Source organism: Leptonychotes weddellii, chromosome 16, assembly GCF_054177405.1.
Source record: "Leptonychotes weddellii isolate Sample4059 chromosome 16, ASM5417740v2, whole genome shotgun sequence".
NCBI lineage: Eukaryota > Metazoa > Chordata > Mammalia > Carnivora > Phocidae > Leptonychotes > Leptonychotes weddellii.
The window spans coordinates 4,072,094-4,090,616 of NC_138384.1; the positions used below are offsets into that span (position 1 = coordinate 4,072,094).

At 50.9% G+C, this 18,523-nt stretch overlaps 1 protein-coding gene across 2 annotated transcripts in view; it reads right to left on the reverse strand.

Moving 5' to 3' along the window:
* ATP2C2 (ATPase secretory pathway Ca2+ transporting 2) overlaps nt 1-17,989 on the reverse strand; it is a 31,159-nt gene extending 13,170 nt beyond the window's left edge. For both annotated transcript variants that reach the window (XM_081806307.1, XM_081806306.1), the window contains exons 1-7: nt 15,184-17,989; nt 8,503-8,652; nt 8,356-8,424; nt 7,924-7,999; nt 4,294-4,360; nt 404-528; nt 174-271 (exon numbers count right to left, since the gene is read on the reverse strand). In XM_081806307.1, the coding sequence (XP_081662433.1) occupies nt 174-271; nt 404-528; nt 4,294-4,360; nt 7,924-7,999; nt 8,356-8,424; nt 8,503-8,652; nt 15,184-15,339 (741 nt within the window). In that variant the 5' untranslated portion in view covers nt 15,340-17,989. The remainder of the gene's footprint in view (nt 1-173; nt 272-403; nt 529-4,293; nt 4,361-7,923; nt 8,000-8,355; nt 8,425-8,502; nt 8,653-15,183) is intronic.
* Nucleotides 17,990-18,523: the final 534 nt, after the last annotated feature.

The following is an 18,523-nucleotide window of genomic DNA, read 5'->3' on the forward strand; positions in this document are numbered from 1 at the left end:
TATTAAAAGATCATGGCAAAAAAATAAAGTGGGCTCCCTTAACTCGGTCACGTTCCTTGCTGCTGTTTGTACCAAGCAAACTGTACAATAACCCATTTTTGTCTCTTCCTTATTGCTTTCTAGAAGGTTCCATGTACTTTTAGGAAGGAAAAGGTCCGCGGCACGGGGCTCACCTCAGCATGGAGCCCATCGGACGTCACCAGCTGGGTGACGGTCATCTCGTTGGCGGTCAGCGTCCCTGTCTTATCCGAACAGATGACGCTGCAGCAACCTGGCACAAGGCAACCCCCGTTCAGAGGACAGAGAACCCATCACTGTTCGTCCTCAGGCTAATGAAATAGCCCGGCCGAACGACCACTCCTTCAGTCCCATTTACAAGATTCCAACCAGCAAAGTCCCTTACCTAAGGTCTCCACGATTGGTAACTTCTTCACGATGACGCGCTTCTTGGCCATCCGCAGCACTCCCAGGACCAGCGTAACCGTGACGACGATAGGCAGACCCTCGGGAATGGCAGCCACAGCCAGGCTGGATCAAAAGGCCAGATGGATCACCTTTCACACATGCACTGAAGGAGGACATGAATCCCAACTGCGGTCGCCAACACTTTGACCCGGTGAGGCATGTCTCTGGTGTCCCCCACGTCCCCGTTCTAGTCTCTGTTCCCAATCCCATGATGCACCCGTCTCCTCCAGCATCCACGGCTCTGAGTTCTCCTGTTGCAAAACCCTGCTCTTGGGAATGGACCTCCCCTATCAGACATCCACACTATAGCATAAATTAGTCCCTCAGTTGTTTTGCCTCTTAAAGCACTTTTGCACTTAAATTACTGTCGTTTATTAGAGAGAAAGGCCTTTGGGTCCTATGAAAGGAATTTCCAGAATTAGGCAGTAAGTGGGAAGTGGAATTTTTTGGTTCAGAGGATCCTCCCTGACTCCCCTGATTTTCACTTTTCACTGGTCTAGTTGTTTAGACACTTCTGATAAGGAAGCCAAACAAGGAAATTAAGGTTGAAGGGAGGTAGTGTGACAAAGCTGTGCCTTTGACAATTGTAGCAGAGCCATTTGGGTGTCCGTTCGTTTCATCATTATCCCTCCAACTCTTTCTGTACCATGTGACCCCACCCTCACATAGCCACGGCTGATTGGTTTAGAGACAACATGTGACCCCAGCTGAACCAGTGAGCTTCTCTCTCGGGAAACTGAATTGGGATAAAGAGGGTGGATCCCTTCTTGTGGGAGGTGTGTCCGCAGGTGATGGGATGTTAAGGCGGGGCTCTTTCTGCCTCAGATTTGGTTCCAGAACATCATGGCGGACTGATTCCCCATTCCACACCCCTGAGCAGGTGTGGATGAGGCAAAGGGCTGGAGTGGGGCTTCCGGCTGACCTCAGGCCAGTGGGGGAGGCTGAAGAGTTCTGGGGCCAGGCTGGAGAGGGTGCCTCTGTGCAGAGCTGTGGGTGAACGCGGCCAGCCACACCCCACCACGGCTCACCCTCTGCACCAGCACATCCAGCAAAGCCCCGTAGGCATTCAGCAAATATATGCTGGACAAACAGATAGGAATGAGTGAATACAGGTATGCCTCACAGGCACTGTGGGTTCAGCTCCAGACCCTCGCAATAAAGCGACCGTCCCAATACAGCAAGTCGGATGAACCTTTTGGTCCCCAGTGGCCATAAACGTTATACGTTTATATTGCACTGTCATCTATTAAGTGTACAAGAGCACCATGTCTAAAAACCCAATGTGTAGAATTTAATTTAAAAATACTTTATTGCTAAAAACTGCTGACAATCACCTGAGCTTTCAGCACACCGGGTCACTGATCACAGATCGCCATAAAAAATAATGACAATGAAAACATCTCAGATATTGCGAGAATTACCAAAATATGACAGAGATGTGAAATGACCTAATACTATTGGGAAAAATGGCCCAATGGACTTGTTCAACACAGGCATGCTACAGACCTTGACATGGTGAAAAATGCAGGATCTGCAAAGCACCATAAAACGAGGGACGCCTGCACACATAGAGCACGGGGCGAGAGCCGCGCCGGCCCAGCACACAGCGAGCATTCTACGGGCTTGCCTCAGCGTCAGAAAGCCTGGCTGCGTTGCACATGGCTATCCTATTTTATCTAAGCTAAGACACGGCTGATGGTGAAGGGGCCCATTGTCTGCGTACCACTGAGAAAAAATGCTGCCAGTTATTTAAACACAGGGTGCTCTCTTATCTCCTCATTTGTAAGAAGCAGTCTGTCCTGAGAGAAGTGTGAAAAAAGAAAGTGCGTCTTAGAATCAAAGAAATACCGTACATGAATCGTGGCCTTTTCCCTGGCAACAATGGAACATTCAGGGGCAAGTTCTACGAACCAAGATTACTGAATTTGGTCAAGGGACTGTGCCCAGTTTCTATGGTGACAGCAAGAAGGCTTCCTTGGTTTTATGGCAGAGGTTGACAAGACCAGCTAAGCAAACATTTGCAGAGGGCTAGGACGAGGACTTCCCCCCATGTGGTGTGGGAAGGGCGTTTTTACATGTACTTGGACGCTTGCATGATAATAAAAAATTAATCCACAAAGTAGTAAAGATTAGCATGGGCCAGGAAAAGCGAGTATACTGTGGAGCATCTTGAATGTCACTTGAGGCAGAGGGAATTAGGATAAACTGTTTAAAAGAACAATTCTCAAGTTACTTCTTTTGGAGAATCTCTTCCTCACTAGCTATCTTGCTATTTCTACCTTCTGAGTCAGTGATTTCGAGCAGCTGACTCCACTAAAAATGTTCATCTTTGCAAAGTCACAAGTGAAACGGACAGAGTAAATTTTCTCTGGATGGCAAGCGTACCATGGATCTAGTGGGAGAAGTGAGAGGGAAGGGACATCGAGACCTGGAACCAGAAGGGACCAGCAAATGGTACTGGGAAGGGCAGGCAGGGAGGGTCATGGAGGCCTTTTCTGTTACTTACTTGGAAATACTGAATAGTCATCTTGGCTCATAAAGAATTTTCTATGGTTTTTAAGGTGGGAATGGAATGTGCCATTATTTGGGGGACATTCTTAGGTGTCACGGCTTCTGAGTGCTCTGCTTTTTCTGGTAGTCCGCCCCAGGGCTCAGGCTCCTCTGTCCCTGCCCCACCACACCTGCCTCTGAAGGCTTAGTCACCTGAGCACTCTTGTCAGGGGCTCAACCTTCTTCCCTGGCCCTGCCTCTTGCAGTGGGCCACCACTTAGAGCAGCATTGGCACCCCGGAGAGCTTGTCAGGAATGCAGAGTCTCAGCTTCTCCCCACCCGCCCCAGACCCACCAAATCAGGGCACCAGTGATTGGTGAGCAAACTTTCGTCCTCAGGCTAATTCTGGAGACCCCTACTCTACACTGACCCACTCTTCCAGGATGTGCGTCCTGGCCTCGAAACCCACATTCCACAGCCAGCTCCCCGTGCCCCCGGAGCCCCCTCTCGGCTGCAGCCAGCTAGGGCTCACAGCCCTGTCACCTCCTGTGTCTATGTCAAGAACGGCCAACACGTTTCCAAAACAAGAGTAGCGATGGCCCAGCATGCCATGTGGAGGGCTCGGATGATGTTTTTTAGAATCAGGAGTAAAGGGACCCATAAGCGGCTGGCGCTATGTGCCCTACCCAACTCCACTGTGTGGTTCTGCTCGTGGAGCCCAGCCAGTCCCTCCTGGTGTCCCCAGAGGCCCCCAGCTCAGTCCCACCCCCCACCGTGGTGGGACCCTCCCCGCTGAACCCCCTTCCTGCCTTCTCGAGCAGGCTCCTCCTCAGCTCCCACCCCTCAGAGCACCTTCCCCGGCCACCCTTCCAGGACAGGTCTCTTCCTGCCCCCCTTCTACTCTCTCTGCAGCTTTTTCCTCTGTAGCCTTGACTGTGAGCTATGATTATCTTATCAACGTTCGCTTGACTCGTTCACACTTACTCTCCCCATCAGCCCGCAAACTCTGATCTGGCTCCATCACCCTGGGTCAACAGGCGCTAAACGAGTATCTGCAGGGCCAAGGCCAGTGGCCGGGGGGCCAGCTAGGGGGTGGTGGTATGCGGGAGAGTTCCTGCCCTGCCCCAGAGGCCGCGCGCGAGGGCACCGCTGTGCGGGGTAGGCCAGCCTCCCCTCTGTTTAGGCCAACACACTTGCCCAGAGCCACAGAATCAGCTAGCAGAAGAGACAGGCTTCAAACAAACCCACAGCATCCTGACCCAGGGCCAGGGTCCTGCTCCCCCATTGGCCCACCTTCCCCGCCACCCTGGCGAGGCGAGGTCGGCGCCGTGCCCTTACCTGACCCCGATCGTGAACATGCTGAGGAGCTGCTTCCCTTGCAGCCAGCCAGTGAACATGATCAAGCCTGGGGAAGAGACAAGAAGTGTATGTACGCACACACGTGCACACGTGTACGTCCTCGGACATGCAAACGTGTTTCCAACTCATTCCCTTAAGAGTTTTAGGAATAGATGCATAAGGTGACGAGTAAGAACCTCAAGTATTGTAACCACTCTCCTGTTTCTTAAGACCTTCCACACCTGCAAAAAAGAATGGTTTCACTTTCTCAGGCAAGGACCAAGCCAGTTCAAGAAGGAAATGATCAGCCAGTTAGTTCCTCTCGGGCTGTTTGCAAATGTTTACAGGTGATCCCCGTGCTCTCCCCAGGTGCCCCACGTGTGGGGACGCCCCCACGGTGTGGGATGTGGCAGCTGACGTGCTCCTGCTGACGGGCACATGGGCCCGTTGCTTACAGGACTTGCCAGAGAGGGACCCTCGGGTCAGAGAAGGGGCGCGAGTCACGCTGGGACCCATGAAAATGCACAGGACGTTCCGGCAATGGGGAGAAGTTCTGGGGCCGCCAGGTGCGGCCTCAGTGTCTGGATCTGTAAGGTGGGGATAATGACCATGTCTCCCTCGAGGAGTTGGTTCAGGATTTAAGAGGCAACAATCCCCTCCAAGTGCTCAGCACAGCTCCTGAGGGCTGCTATTGCCTTTGCGGTCGGAAGAGGCGGGAAGGTGAGCGGAGTCGCCTGCTTGAGCCTCGGAGGACCTGCCAAGGAACAGCAGCTTCACGTCACAGGGAATGGGGAGCCAGGGCAGGTTCTGTGCTGGGTGACAGCTCTGTGTGTGTACGTGTGTAGGGTTGTGTGTGTGTTGGGGGGCAGCGTCACGAGACCTGATTTGTTAGGGTTTTTTTCCATACAGTAATTAGTGGTGGTAGGCAAATGAAATCTCAGCTGGAACCCAAATGAATCCAGATGCAGAGACTGGACGGACAACTCTATTAGAAATAGGGGTGGGGTGCTGAGCCTGCAGCCCCAGGCACTGGGCCCCGACCCCGCCCTGAAGGCCCCTGCCGGAAGCTGGAGCATGCGCACGGGACCCCCAAGGGCTGGCGCGGCGCATCTCTTCCCAAACCCACACTCAGTGACTTCAGTACATGGGTGGTTTGAAAGTGGCCATGTGGAGGGTATTTACACCATGGAGCCTGGCAAACGTTCCTCTCCTGGAAAAGTCGGTTCTTTTTTTTTTTTTTTTTAATTTTTTTTTTAAAGATTTTATTTATTTATTTGAGAGAGAGAGAATGAAAGACAGAGAGCATGAGAGGGAGGAGGGTCAGAGGGAGAAGCAGACTCCCCGCTGAGCACGGAGCCCGATGCGGGACTGGATCCCGGGACTCCAGGATCATGACCTGAGCCGAAGGCAGTCGCTTAACCAACTGAGCCACCCAGGCGCCCCGAAAAGTCGGTTCTTAAGCACTGACCAGCCCACCACAGCTTCCCTGCATCTCCCCTCTGGGCCCTGCAGGGATCAGTGGAACCCAGTTCCAAAACGCTAGAGCAGCTCTTAAAATATTTATTAAGGGCACCTGGGTGGCTCAGTTGGTTAAGCGTCTGCCTTCGGCTCAGGTCATGATCTGGGGATCCTGGGATCGAGCCCCACATCGGGCTCCCTGCTCAGCAGAGTCTGCTTCTCCCTCCCTCTACCCCTCCCCCTGTTTGTGCGCACACACTCTCTCTCTCTCTCAAATAAAATCTCCAAAAAAAAAAAAAAAAAAAGTATCTTTACTTGTGGGCCATATAAAAACAGGTGGCAAACTCATTTTGGTCCAGGAGCCAGAGTTTCCAATCCCCACACTAGAGAGCAAAAGAGGCTTCCGGGCAGCCAGGACCGCGTGGGCATTCTACTCTCCCAGAGATGTCTGGTCAATATGCAACCCCAAGGATGGCCAGTGAATGGCAATGCATGGGCCTCATTCCCCACCTGTGTCCATGACAGCCATCACGAATCTGTCACAGTCCTCCTTGCCACCACGCAGGAGCATGACCTCAAAATGCTGTCACAGCTCAGACCCCCACTAGTCGAGATCAGACTTGGCAGGTTAAGATATAACCCATCTTCCATTATGGCTCCAGGACAAAACAGGCTGGGAAGGAGGGAAAAAGGCATAGAGCTACCTCACAACGGTAAAGCTAGTGATTTAGCCAACTCTGAGCACTTACATCCAAAGTTGAAATTTGGAAAGGCGACTAGACGCTGGAATTTTGGGAAGCGGTGCCCAGGGAAGGAAGGGCGAGCAGGTCTGTCCCCAGCGTGACAGAACTGAAAGCCCTGACTCCAGACCACATCCTCTTAACTTCTCTGCAAAATTTACTACCTCTTAAAAGTTGCAAAGGAGTGCAGATCCCCTCCATGCCTTTGAAGATACCCTTTGCTCTGCCTGGAATTCTTAATTCCCTCTTTTTTCACTTGGCAGGCTCCTACTTATCCCGCAAGACCCAGTTTAATGTCACATTCCCCTTGGAACCTTCCCAACTCTCCCACTCAAGATTAACCACTACCTTCACATTTCATGCTTGTTCGGCTATCTCTCTCTTACTGGCCTGGGGTCCTTCAGAGGGCAGAAGCTGTGTTTGATCCATCTTGATAGCCCCTGACCCTATCCCAGTGACTAGCGTGTCATAGACACTCGATAAATGAATTCATGCATCTGGGTGGCCCAAGGCACAATGAAAGTGCTTCTAGGAGGGAAAGCTGTTTCTCCCACGAACTTTGCCAGGCTCCACAGTTTTAGGGAGACTCACTGTACAGCCTCTCATCACTGCCTGTGGCTATGGGCAGTGGTTTGTTGGTTGATTGAGGATCTGCCATGGGCCAGGAGCCAGTGGGTCCTCAAAGCTGGGAATGAAGAACGCAGAATCAAAGCCAGAGCTGGAGCTAGCAGGAAGGAGCCGATGAAGGGACCAGGGTGGCCCCATGGGGATATTCAGGCTTAAGACCTACATTTAGGTCTGCAGCATCATGTGGATGCTGTTTGGTGTGTTGCCAAAGGCCAAGAGGCACAAGCCCAGGGATAGCCTGCTCGGTAGCATAGAAATACGGCTGGGTGCACCGCTAAACCACACCTCCCAGTCTCCTCTGCGGTTAGGTAGGCCATGTGACTCCATTCTGGCCAATCAAGACTGGGCAGTGGGCCAAAGTGATGACCTCACTTGCGGGTCCATGCCTTAAGCATTTCCCCCACAAGCCTCTGTGTTCCCACTTTGCCCACTTGCTGGCTGAACAAGTGGGGAGAGTGGCCAGCCTCTGAGGACCTGGAGGGAGGGAGAGCAACCATATGGTAGGGGCCCGAGATCCTGAGTTGGTGTGTAGAGGGGACCTACCCAGGAAAGCCACTCAATCAGGAACATGCCCATGGACTGGTGTGAGCAAGAAATACACCTTGACCATGGGAAGCCATTACAATGTCGGGCTGCATGTCACAGTTAGCCTGGACTAAGAGAGAAACCTCTTGGTACTATCAGAGTCTCCAGTCCCATCCCTCGGTCCTCACCCAAGTCAGCAGCAAGATATTCGAGAAACAGCCATGGCTGCTCAGGACAGCTCCCCTGCATCCCACCGACCCAGTGCAGATGCTTCACTCACCAATGATGCCAAAGGAGAAAAGTGTCAGCTGCTTCCCTAGCTTGTCCATGCTTTTTTGTAGTGGGGTTTTAGGCGTCTGAAAGGATGAGAACAATGGGTTTGTGAGAGGAGATCCCAGTAGCGCCCCTCAGCTTCCGCCTGGCTTCTTTATACCTTGAGCGGAGTGACAATTCCACAGGCGGGCACATATATACAAACTCACTGACCTCTACACTTGAGAGCTGTGCATGTTAGCGTCTGTAAATTATATCTTGACAACAAAATCCTAATAAATGTTGTTCAATAAAAATAAATTTTTAAAAGCATGAAAACATGAACTCGTATTACCCACATCATCCTCGCTCCCCAGGAGTGGGCAGGGCTGGTGTAGGTAGCTGAGAGGAATCTCAAACCCCAGACTACGGAAAAACCAAAGCCACCACTGGCCCTTACCTCTTCAGCCTGCATCATCTTGAACACTTCTCCGAACTGGGACCTTTCCCCTGTTCCAATCACGACTCCCTGTGTTCAGGAGAGAGGAGCGTGAGGTCTGAAGCTGGAAGCCCGCTGGTGAGGGCAGCCAAGGTCCCTGGGGCTTACCTGCCCCTTCCCACACTGCACCAGGGTCCCCATGAAGACAATGTTGCTCAGAGTGGTGAGGTCCCCTCCACCCGTCAGCGGGCTGTCCGTCTTACTGCATGGCTCGGCTTCTCCTGTGAAGCTGGACTCGTCCACCAGGAGGTCCGTGACCTAGAAAGGGAAGAGACGATGGACTCTGCCCCTTCACCCTGAGAACGGATTTTAAAAGCACAGAATGGACCACACTTGCCCTGTAAAACTTCTCAACTGGGAAAAGTCTCCTGTGCATAAGAGATCGTGCCCCTGACTGCCAAGAATGAAGTCTGACCATTGGGCATCTATATAGTAGGCATGCATCTCTAAGCAGAAAACATCCCTCTGCTAGGACCTAGAGTTGGGCTGTAAATGATTTTTTCCCTGGGTTATCTGTACTGACCTGGCAGGATATTCAAATAAGTCTTTCCTGAACAAACTCCTAAGACTGTGTTGGCAGGGGGAAAAAATTAGATTCTTGGGGACCATCCCTGATACTCAGGGTCATTTCTAAAATCACAAACGAGAAGCTCCTGAGTTTGATATAGAATTCAGGAACTTCAGACATTTATCGTAGGTGCATTAAAGAAAGCTTGTGTCTATGTTTACATTTGAACGTGATCTTTAGGTTCTGAGAAATCACTGTCATTTTGCCAATTTATCAAAATGACTGGTCTGGCATTGACCGTGTCGAACAGAGGGGTGGCCTGGGAGATGCCTTTGGAGAGCAGCTGGGACTGCTGGTACCCAGCACAGAGTGCTTGCCTTTCCCGAACAAGTGTCTTCCAGAGACGCTGGCTCTGATGTCTGGTTTGGAAAGTGAGCCAGATTGCCCTCCTCAACCTCGGCCATAAAGTTATGGCTGTTTTCATGAGGATGTTCTGCCACTAGGTAATCCAAGTCACATTTTACAATGTAACAAAGTTTTGTTTTTCTTTTTTTAAATGTTGCCACAATTAAAAAAAAAAAAAAAAGCAACCAGGAAAACATAGGACAGTATCTGGCCCCGTCATGCCATTTACCAACAGATAGCAAAGAACACATCGAAATCAGGGAACCAGGATCAGAACATGGCCTCAGATGCCTCGAGGAACTGAACAAGCTTTGAATGTGTAGCCCCTCTTGAAAAACATGCCTCATACCTTCTGTAACATTAGTTAAAATTTTAATGTAATGTGTAATGTTAGAAAAAACTTAGGCAATGGTTAATTTAGAATATACCTTTCAAAGCATCTGTGCCTTTCTCCGGACATTCCACGTCCTGCCCACCTCAGACACCCCCACACAATTCATGTGCTTTGAGCATCACTGAACCAGGTCATTCAGTGACAGCCTAAGGTTACATTAACACCAGAAACCACACACAGGGGCGCCTGGGTGGCTCAGTCGTTAAGCATCTGCCTTCGGCTCGGGTTATGATCCCAGGGTCCTGGGATCGAGTCCCACATCAGGCTCCCTGCTCCGCGGGAGGCCTGCTTCTCCCTCTCCCACTCCCCCTGCTTGTGTTCCTGCTCTCGCTACCTCTCTCTCTCTGTCAAATAAATAAATAAAATCTTAAAAAAAAAAAAAAGAAACCACACACAGGCACAGCACACACACCAGGAAAGGAGGAGGGAGGTGCTCCCATTTCCAGAACTCCTATGATGTGCTAGGCCTTGCACCAAGCACTTCACAAGGCCTCTTAGTCTCCACACCCTCCAAGACAGATGCTATTGGTTTCTCCGTTTTACATATGGGGAAACTGAGGCATGAAGCGTTTAAATAACTTGTTCCAGGTTATACAGCTACTTCATGTCACGGCAGAAGTGTGAACCAAGGCTCTGGTTCCAGAAACTGCACTCTTAACCATCTTGCAAAACTAACACGGACCCAGTAGGTATCACTCAAGAGGTGAGTCCCCTGTAACCAGAACTGTGCCAGATACTATGGAGGACATAGAAGGGGTCCAGGGTGATCTCTGCCCCTCAGGACCTTGCCATTTCAGCAAAGAAGACCAACTTAGAAAAGCCCTCTTCCTACAAACTCCCAAGAGAACAGTTAGATCGGCACTATTCAAATAGGGGCTGGTGAGTTCTCTACACTTGCAAATTTTAAAAATTCATAACCCCCTTTTATAAATATGCACACTGCCCTGGGATCCCAGGCCCCAAGGATGACAAGGGCTACTCCTTGAATGTATAATAACCATGTCCCCCTTCCTAACAGAACCCCCACTGGGAATGGTATCGGGGGTTGGGGGTGGCCATGTGCCCCTCCTCCCACACAGTATTACTTCCCAGCCTCCCTTGCAACTCACAATGTCTCTACCTTCTGGACAATGGGATTCAAGAAACCACCAACAGTCCTGGGTAGGATCTGGAAAGGTGGCTGAGCTGACAGGCCCTCTTCACCCTTCTAGCTTCCTCCTTCTGCCTACCTGGGCCTTCGTTATAGTAGCTCCAGAAGCCATGGTACAAGCATGGGAAGGCAGAATGAGGGGGCTGGGAGAAACCCTGGCTCTTTATTCCATGCTGGAGCCACCATATTGGCTCTGGACACTCCAATTCCAGTCTCTCATTATTCGAGAGAGGAGTAAATCCCTGACCCACTGAAGCCTATATATTTCTCTTAACTCTATTAACCACAAAGACAACCGCCAGCTGATCTAGAGTTTGTGTTTTTTTTATCTCCAGGACATCAAGGGCAAGTCAAAGGACTTCCTGGAGTAGCTCCTAACACAATGAAGGAAGAAATGGGGAGATGGAGTCATCCAGCACCACTGGCTGCCGACACCACAGACTGCAGGAAGCAGAAATCAGCAAATCCCCATGGAAAGCAGGGATCTGGTTTCCAGAAAACACTGTTTAACTGTCTAACTGACATGTGATAATTTGAATAAATTGTACTTACTTGGAAAATTTGGCTTAGGTTTACAGTTGCATAAAGTTTGAAGCACATGGAATCTGTACCTAAATTTATGTTTGTTCACATTAAGTAACCCTGTAACAAAAACAGTAAGTCAATAGTGGGAAGGGAACCCCTCTATTGACTGAATCTGGGAGATGTAATTATTATAATCTGATGTTCTTGTCAGGTCTGATCTGCAGCAGAAGGCTTCGGAATGGGGAACAGGAGGGTAGAGCAGCTGGGTTGGGGGGATGATCTGGAAGAGGAGATTGCCTGGGGAATCGGGGACTTGAGATGGGTCTTGAAGGATGACCAGACATTTGGTGAGTGAATCAGGCAGGGAAGGAAAAGAAGGCAAGGTGGGGGACTGACGATGCCTGAACTTGGTAATAACACGCTTGGTCAAAGCAACTGAGAGGAGGGGGAGGCCAAGAAAAGACCTCTCTTATCCCAGTACCCCACCAGCATTAACAGGACAGTGACCCCGTATGCTGAGCATGGGCACCAATTCACCCTCTTTGGGGTACAGATTCTTGGGGGGGGTGCTGTCCCTAGTGCTGAAGCCATGGCGGGATGGAGAGCTGTCCTGCCCTTGAGCAGTACTGAATGGAGTGGGCACAGGCAAGAAGACAGGTTTGGTCCACATGGAGCAGAGCACTTGTGGAACGTGTGGTTGAACTCAACTGCATCTGGCATTGCTTAAGAAATTTGGATGGTGGGGCGCCTGGGTGGCTCAGTCATTGATCTTCTGCCTTCGGCTCAGGTCATGATCTCAGGGTCCTGGGATCGAGCCCCACATCGGGCTCCCTGCTCGGCGGGAAGCCTGCATCTCCCTCTCCCACTCCCCCTGCCTGTGTTCCCTCTCTCGCTGTGTCTGTGTCAAATAAATAAATCTTTAAAAAAAAAAAAAAAGAAATTTGGATAGTACTTTATAAGTAATGAGGAACCAGGAAAAGTCTTGAGCAGAGAAGAGAGGTGAATGAAATCACAAAATCATGTTAGATGTTGGAAGAGGCTATAATGGGATGGGAAGCCTACAGTCCAAGAAATACAGGTCAAGCGCAACAGAGGAAGGCTCTCGATGAAGGGTGGCGGTGGGCGTGGGCAGAAGAGCCAGCCAGGAGGAACAAGAGAATTGGCAGGTACTGGAACTAAGTAGGCATGTGGAAGTAGGCAGAGGTCAGTAAGACTCAGAGCTTATTCTGGTCTACAGAACATCTTTCAATTAAGCATATTTAATCCTGAATATATTTCATTAAAGCCCATTTGGGATGGGCAGGAATCTTAGAGGTTGAGACTCAGTCAACACCCCAACCTTCCAAACCAAGACATGAGCTTTAACCCTTCCTCAGGTTTATTTGTTCTTTTTTTAAATTCCAGCACCTTGATTTTTCTTTTCCCCACCCAGTGACACGATTTTCCTTCTGACCTCCAGAACTGTAGGAGAATACACCTGTGCTTACACCACTCTGTATGTAGTCATTTGTTACAAGAGCCATAGGAAACAGAGATGGGGGAACCCAGCGGGAGAGACAGGGAGCTGGAAAAAGTCAGAAAGAACAGCTGATCGCAGCAGGAAAGCACACAACGTGGGTGGTGACAGATGGGGTTCTGCAGCCCCCAGACCTGAATTCAAAACCTCCTCCCTCACTTACTGCTGCATGACCTCAGGTCGGCTGCTCAGTCTCTCCAGGCTTCTGTGTCCTTGTGCTCAAGTCAGAAAATTGAGTGGTGTTTCCTTAAGGTTGTTGGGAGATGGAGGGAGGCAGTTTCTACCCAGCGGTTAGCACAGACCTGACTTCATATATATATATATGTATATACATGCATTAGTTCTCTCCAGAAGAGAGAAACAGGGAGGCAGAGAGTAAGGGTGAGTGTCTGGACCAAGAAGGAACAAAGCTGGTTGTGTGCGTGTGTGTGTGTGTGTGTTTCTGTGCGTGCTTGTGTGTAGTTTCTGGTGACCTCCCAGGCACCATGTCAGCTGAGGGGGTGAGTGGCTGAAAACAGTCAAAGCACAGAACCCACATGATACCAGAGGTCACCCAGAGGAGGTTGCACCTGAAGACAATTGAGGGCTCTGGTCACTTCCTGCTCATCTGCGGGCAAGCCTCCTCCTGTCCCTCACACCCAGTCAGCCTCCCACCTCGGACACAAAGCGTTACTTGGAGTCCTGACAGATCCCATTCAATACCGTTTTCATGCCAGAAATGGGAGAGGAAAAAGAAGGAGCCGTGTCCCTGCTCTACTGGCTGGCCCAGGTTAGCCTTCCCCCTAGACCTTGACCTTGGTTAACTGTGGGAAGAGAAAATGTTTTGTGACCCCCTCCCCACAGGATGCAAAGAGCGCTAGTACTTGGGTGACTTATTTTAAGAACGTTCTTGAACCCGCTGTTTCCTGGACTTAAATAGCTTTACACTACATATAAAGCTCTCCTGGATCTCAGAATTTAATAGCTGACACAAATATCCCACTGTGAATAAACAAAGCTATTGATTGTTCAATGGAGTTGCAAAGTGCCAAAAGGGAAATCTGTAGTGTTTGTGCCCGGTGGCAAGGAAGAAAGCATTCTGTGCTGTCCGTAGCATTTAACAGAATAGAACAGAATTTAACATAAGCAAGTCAGGAAGAAAACTCGTTGAAACTGAGAGTTACCTGGGGGTTAAAAGCTGTTTCGGGGACTGCTGGGCAGGCAGGGAAGAGAGCACAGTGAAGCAAGCCACGTCACCGGGCTGAACTTGTTGCAGGTCTTATCTCAAGGTGGAACGAAGGCTATCCCCTTTCATAAATGAGGAAACCAAGGCCCAGAGCGGCCAATCCTTCCCCAAAGTCATATACCGGGAGGTGCAGGGCAGGGGTGTGAAACCCAGGGCCCCCTGATTTCCAACACATGCCCGTCACTCACCCGTGTCAGGTGCTGCTTGGAGCACTCTCCATCTATGACGTCATGTAATGCTAAGTCACCCTACAGCACCGTCATTGCCCATCTTACAAACGGGGAAACCGGGGCACACACAGGTTAAGTAACTTGCTCCAAGTCACCCAGCTTGTGAATGACAGGCCCTCAGTTCAAACTCAGGCCAACAATCCTAGAGTTCCTGAAAACACATCCTCTGGAAAGAAATACTTCGGGGAGATAACCTGCCTAATCCTTTATCACTGAGAACTTTCAACAACTCTTTAGTATTCTTGGAAGGATTCATAAAATAGATTACCCCATCAACAGATCCCTCTGACCTGGACTTAACCTTTTCTCGGGAACCCGGGATTATCTCCGAGAGCCTCAGGGATTGTCCTGTAAGCCAGTGACACCTGGACACCCACAAAGGTCAGGGAAACAGCTTGCCCCCCCAACCCCGCCTGATGTCCCCAAACTACACAACTGTAAAAGCTTGGGCTACGAGTTACGTCTTCATCGGTCTGCTTCCCTCCTCGTCATTCAGCAATCTGGTATCTCCTCTTTCTGACATCAGAGTAGCTGTTTCTAGAAGCAACTCTTGCCTCATTTCTCAGCCCGAGCCTGGCTTAATTTGCTCCTGCAGCCTGCTGTAAACCAGAAACTCACGTCACCAAACTGTGTTAGGCTTTTACTGAAAATGGGAATAAATATTTTATGAAATACAACTTGAGGGGCTTTGTGTTTACAATGACCTTGCTTGCTAACTTCATGCCTTGTGTGTCAGCACACGTGTGTGTGTGTGTGCGCGTGTGTAACAGAGAATGCCTGCCTCCGATAAGCTAAGCGTCTGCGTATCGCCCAGACCAGGGTTCGGGACCCCTCACCTCAGTGAGACGGATGTCTGCAGGGATCCGGTCTCCGATCGAAAGAGACACAATGTCTCCGGGAACCAGGTCTCGTGCAAGCAGATGCTGGAGCTTTCCTTCTCTTATGCTGCATTTGAAATGGGAAAAAGCAAAAGCACGCTGATCACATCCCATTTTTGCACATTTTAATAAACCTGAGCAAAGAATAGAGAATCACACTTTCTCTTTCAGTTATGGACAAACCCTTGTGCCTTTATGGTTTTATTATATTTTAAATTCACATACCCTGAAAGACTTTTGGAAAATTGTGTGGCTTCTGGGAGACCCCGGGCCTCATCTGAAAAGTGGGGCGACTACTACTGTTTACCCTGCCTAGAAACAAGGTGGAGCCGCATGGCTTCCAGAAGCTTCTGTAGGTGTAGGTCAGCAGCTCTAAAGCTTCCTAATGGAGTCAGCAGCTGGCAGCGCTTCTGTCCTCAGAGAAGACAGCATTCTGGCAATGGAGAGCTGAGTAGCATGGAAGAGCCTCATCAGAGCCGGGGTTGGGGGGGAGCATCGTAAGTACCGGAGGAGCCTAGGACCTCCTTCCCCATCGGGCCATGACCCCTCCTCCCGGCTGTGCCGGGGACAATGCACATGCTTCTATGCACAGGCTCCAGTTACAGCGCCCCCTCCTTGGACGCCGCAGCCGCAGCTGGACTCCTGCCCTATCCCTGGCCCTCTTCGATTCGCCCCTACCCAGTGGCCAGAGAGCTCTGAAAATGCAAAAATCAGGTCACAACTCTCTCCTGCTCCAAACCTCCAATGGCTTTCAGTGACCTTGGACTCAAACCCAAAAGCCCTGCTAAGGCCCCCTTGACCGGGACCTGCCTCCTCCCCCGTTCCTGCTGCTCCCCATCAGGCCATCCAGCCTTCGAACACACCCAGCTCTTTCTAGTCTCAAGGTCTCGGCCAACCCTGGACGTTGAAGAGGACATTCCCCTCTTCTTTGTTAACAGAACTGACTCTTGTTCAGACATCCACCCTTTCGCCCAGAGCCGTCTGTTCTAGGGAGGGGGTCCTGACCGACTGAGACCATCAGGGTGACCCCATCCCCTTCCCACGATTGGCTTAGGCACAGGCACGTTCCGTAACACTGGTTTTTGAGACATGAGTGGACATTTGCTGGGGGCTCGAGAGAAAGGTCTCTTCATTCTGTAGACACACACATACACACGACCCCTTCTTCTGCTGGATCTTTCCATGTCTGCCTCTGATGCCAGGAGCTATGGCAGGGGTCTTGGGAGCACAAGCGGAGCCAGCCAGAGAACAGAGCCAATGAGCCGAGGATGGCAGGGTGAAGAAATCAAAGGACTCGGTCCTCGGAGCCTTCTCAAACCAACCACACTGGCCCTCCCACCTCACATCCCTTGCCATGAGATGACACGATTCCTCTGGTTTGTGTGGCTGAGCTGTCCATGTAGCCAAGAGCACCCATCAGAGATTCACCTGCTGTTCTCTCAGCTCTTCCCCTGGCTGGCTCCTGCTGTTCCTCTGGTCTCAACCTAAATGTCAGTTCCTCCCCAAACGTCAGATCAGGGCAGCCTGAGCAGCAGCTCTTCGGAGCCGTTCCCACTCTTCTACTGCGTGCTATGGCATCTCTGGGAGGTTTTTCTGTGGCTCCAGGTCTGGGACCCCATTTTGGCTTTAATGCACCTGCCACAGTCCAAAGTCAACTTGCTCCTTCACTTTATTATCTGCCTCCCCTGGGAGGAGTGTGAGTGCTCTGAAGGCCAAGCCCTCGTCTTCTGGCTCACCCGTGTAACCCCGGCACTATTCTTCCTGGCACACAGTAGGTGCTCACTAAAAATGCACTGAGTGCACAGAGGATGGAGGGAACCCAAGAGAGACCTGCGTGGCAGGTGTTTCTTCTGGCTCGTACAACAGGCCTCAGATGCCGAGGCGGAGGCTGCTCATCTTCGGTGCCCTACCCACCTGCCTGCCACCGCTGTCCTTGAACATAAAATCATCTTTTAGAAGTGACTTCCGGGAACATCAATAATGCATACTATTCACCTGAAAGGTCAAGACTTGATATTTAAACTTAAGATCAGATCCTCAAATCACATAAATCATTTACATTTGTTTGTTCGTATGATGTCACACATCCCACATCTGGATTTCTGACAGCCCTGTTCGTCTACTGATTAAGCCCAGACATTTTTAGTGTCCCCAGTGAACCTTCTAGAATTGACTCACCTTCTCTCATGCTTCCACATCATCCTTTTTGTCTCTGTTATTCATTATTCTCTGCCTTGTATTACACACACACACACACACACACACACACACACACACACGCCCCTCGCTTGCTGGCTCCTTGAGAGGTGGAACTCATCCCACTAGATCTTTCTATCCCCAGCCGTGGGGTGCAGTTGTGCCATTTATACCCAAATATATGTGAAGGTTCTTCCCCAAACATCACCTTTCAGGAAACAGAGTTACCATATGTTTAAACCCTTCCGAAGCCCCTGGGGTCGTGAGATACTTTCAGTTACTGTCTTTTGAGCAACACGTGCAGATCTGGGAAAGACACGCAGCCCCCGACCTCAGCAGAGCTGGTCAGCGGAGGGGGCGCAGACCTGGACCTTTTCTGAAATCAGTCCACTTCTACAAGGAGAGTAAGCATGTGGATTACTGGCGTACTAGAAATTACATGGAGAAAAAGCCAGGCGCCAAACCCTTTCTCCTCCGTGGGGGGGGCCGCAGCCGCTGCTCTAAGCCTCTGCTGTGCACGAATGCAGCCCCGAGCCCCCGCCGGCCAGTTACGCTAAGGGAGATGAAGAACTCACTTCCCCCGTCGCCCCAGCCACACCTGGGTCCTCAGGGGTCATATGTGAGCAATGGTGCCGCACTGGGCAGCGCGGGTTACAGAACATCCCAGCAAGTTCTAGCGCACAGCACTGTGGTTTGGTCCTTCCTTTCTCCTTTGAGGGCTCTGTGATGGGTAACAGGAGGCCCCGTGGAAATGACCAGGCAGGAAAGAGGCTGGTGGGGCTGCAGGGCACATGGCCGGCTGGCGGTCGGTCACCCTTGTGCCATCTCGCCCCGCAGGCCAGCGGCCTGAAGCCTCGGCCCATTCCAGCCCTGCATCACCAGCTCCTCTCATTCCCTCTTGGAGAATTTAATGCAACTTCTGAATGCTCCCTGCAGGAAAAACGGGCACAGCTTTGCCCACCATACCGCCCTCTTCCCCAAGCCATTCCCGCCAGCTGTGGCCCCAGCCCAGGCACCCTGATTAGACCCTGATGAGAGACTCGAGGCCCGGAGAGGTAGAATGACATGCCCAAGGACACACAGTAATCTGTTGGCAGGGCAG